Source organism: Vulpes lagopus, chromosome 7 (genome assembly GCF_018345385.1).
Source record: "Vulpes lagopus strain Blue_001 chromosome 7, ASM1834538v1, whole genome shotgun sequence".
NCBI lineage: Eukaryota > Metazoa > Chordata > Mammalia > Carnivora > Canidae > Vulpes > Vulpes lagopus.
The window spans coordinates 6,682,007-6,685,161 of NC_054830.1; the positions used below are offsets into that span (position 1 = coordinate 6,682,007).

The window sequence follows — 3,155 nt, forward strand, 5'->3', positions numbered from 1 at the left end:
CACTGTTCTGAGCAATAGTGTGTGTAACATTTAATCCCCACCAGATCTCTTCAGGAAATGTACTGTGATCATTATTACAGATGAGGGCAGAGGCACAGAGAAGTAACTTGTGTAAGATGGCACCATTGTGATTAATGGCAAATTTTAACTCAGAGCCCTCTCAGCCACTGTGCTATGCTGCTTCTCAAAATATGGCCAGTGCCATGAAAACTGGACTGGGTAGGAGGTTGGTGGTCAGGGTAGGCTTCTGAAGAACTGACAGTTTTGATTTGAAGCCCGGATGTGAGAAGGAGCCAGGCACATGAAAATTTGGCCAAGTGTGCACCAGACGAGGAAGAGAGCAAATAGATTGCTTCTTACATGGATTGACAAAGACCAGGATTTTCTTTCACTTAAAATAGACATTACAATGAGTTTCCTAAAGAAGTTTCTTATTAACATCCTAAGTATAGGTTAATGGCCACCACCAAAGCAAGATTCAATAAGTAAAATTTTATGAGGTGAAGGAGGTCAGTATGAGACTATCCAGATAGGTAATGGTTTCTACACTGAGACCAGGGAAACCATGGTCCAGCATTGATGGTGCTAGAAGCTAGAACATAACCGAGAAGGGTAAAGATGAGTCAGTAACATGAAACACTTGTCACTCTTCTCCCCAATGCACTCAATGACTTGCCTTTTCCCTCGATGGTTACAAAAGTCTGTGTCCTTGAAATAGTGTATTTTCACAAGAATTTTAGTTATTGGTTGACCATTCTTTTTCTTGGAGACTTTTGATGTGCTTCAAGTCTGCCTTTGGTTCGGTAATGTTTTTCTTTCAGTAAATCATAAATAATATTTATGTTCTGTCTTAAGATTACATATTCAGGAACACCAGTTATCAGCACTTTGGATCTCTGTTGTCTGTCCTTAACTTTGGTTATCTCACGGAGAGTAAGCTCCACTCCTGAAAAGTCTCCTCAGAGCCCCTTTCATGTCCCTGTTCCTCAGACTATAGATGAAGGGATTCAGCATGGGGGTAACCACCGTATACATCACCGAGGCTATTGAGCCCTTTCTGGAGGGATGGGTTGTTCCAGAAGTGAGGTAGACCCCAAGGCCTACACCATAGAACAAGGAGACAACCAAGAGGTGAGACCCACAGGTGGAAAAGGCTTTATACTTCCCTGCAACCGAGGAAATGCCCATTATGCAGGAGATAATTTTCGAATAAGAATAAAGGATCCCAGTCAGAGGAATAACACCCAGCAGGCCACTTACAAAATACAGCAGGATGTCATTGACGAGGGTGTCAGAGCAGGCAAGCTTGAGGATCTGAGTAAGTTCACAGAAGAAGTGGGGGATTTCTGTCTCTTTGCAGAAGGACACCCTCAAAACCATCAAACTTTGCAACAGAGAATACGTAAGGCAGATTAACCAAGAAAGCAGAAGCAGGAGGACACAAAGACAAGGGTTCATAATGACTGTGTAGTGCAGGGGGTGACAGATGGCCACAAACCGATCATAGGCCATCACTGTCAGTAGCAAATTATCTAGTCCAGCAAAAATCATGAAAAAATACATTTGGGTAAGGCAGCCTTCATATGTGATGGTGTTGGTCTGTGTCTGGATGTTCACTAACATCTTGAGGACGGTGGTGGAGGTGAAACCGATGTCACTGAGGGACAGATTGGAGAGGAAGAAGTACATAGGGGTGTGGAGGTGGGAGTGCAAGCTGATGGCCAGGATGATGAGCAGGTTCCCTATAACACAGACTAGGTACATGTAGAGGAACAGCCCAAAGAGGAGGGGCTGCAAGTCCACATCTTCTGAAAGGCCCAGAAGGATGAATTTTAAAACAGCTGTTTGGTTCCCTGCTTCCATAGGCCTTATGGAGATTGCCTGGAAAGAGGCAAGAATAATGTTAATAACAAAATAAGAGTGTGCCATACATTTCAAACTCATGAGGTCTTATGTCTTACCTAAGAGTCATGATTTCTTCTTTTTTTTTTTTAAAGATTTTATTTATTTATTCATAGACACACAGAGAGAGGCAGAGACACAGGCAGAGGGAGAAGCAGGCTCCATGCAGGGAGCCCAATGTGGGACTCGATCCCAGGACCACAGGATCACGCCCTGAGCCAAAGGCAGATACTCAACCGCTGAGCCACCCAGGCATCCCTGTGCAAAGATTTTATAGATAATAACTGCTCCATTGCTGTCCCAGTTTGTCACTCTATCACCATCATCATGATCAAGATGCCATTATATGCTTCAATCCCAAAGACTAAATCAGACACCCCTCCCCCATACATTCTAATTATATTCTGCAAATTTATATTGTAGCTCCTTCCATTTCTTTAGGTTAGGATGACTCTGCCTTTCCTATTTCATTTTCATTTCACATCCCAAGCACTAAGCACAGTACCTGGTACTCTCTATATATTTTGGTTGAATGAGTGACAGAAGAAATTTTCAGGTAGAGGCAATTCCCTAACATAAAATCCTCTAACCAGGAACAGACTCCATTTATCATGAAGGCTTTTCAATTGAACATAAAGAGAATAAGAGCCCTAGCTTTTATTTCACCCTGTTTAAAAAAAAAAAAAAAAGTAAACCTTAGTTTACATTTGAATATTCAGCCTCTGTGACAGGAGGGAATTTCAAAACACAGAGGCAGTTGTCTTCAATTTTATATACACTTAAGAAAAAGTATATGCAAAATTCCTAAGCAGAAGAAGAGTGAAAGATTACAAGAAATTAGATCAGTTGTTTAGAGTACATACAATAAACTATGTGTTTAGAGATGAACCAAGGGGAAGAAGCTGTAAAATAAGTCAGGATTCCCCAGAAACACAGAACTAACTAACAGATCTGCAACCTGTTTATACAGTTGGAGTCCGAAGGCCTGAGAACGAGAGCTGATGGCCCTGGTTCCGGTCTGAAGCCTGGCAGGCTTGAGTCCCGGGAAGAGCTGATGTTTCCATTCCAGCCTGGAAGCAGGGGGAAAGCCCACCTGGAGACGGTCAGGCAGGAGTAATGATCTCTTACTCAGCCTTTTTGTTCTATTCAGACCTTCAATGGATCTCATGAGGCCCACGCACATCAGAGAGGGCAATCTGCTTCCCTCAGTCTAGGGAACCAAATGGCAATCTCACCCAGAAACACTCACACAC

The 3,155-nt window shown here is 42.8% G+C and overlaps 1 protein-coding gene across 1 annotated transcript; it reads right to left on the bottom strand.

The window, feature by feature from the left end:
* Nucleotides 1-924: 924 nt before the first annotated feature.
* LOC121495048 (olfactory receptor 7D4-like) lies at nt 925-1,863 on the bottom strand. Its single transcript, XM_041762349.1, has one exon. It carries the CDS (start codon nt 1,861-1,863, stop codon nt 925-927), a length of 939 nt encoding a protein of 312 aa, XP_041618283.1.
* Nucleotides 1,864-3,155: the final 1,292 nt, after the last annotated feature.

Coding starts and splice junctions, on each gene's coding strand:
- LOC121495048 (XM_041762349.1), bottom strand. CDS start 1,863: ATGGAAGCAGGGAACCAAACAGCTGTTTTAAAATTCATCCTTCTGGGC.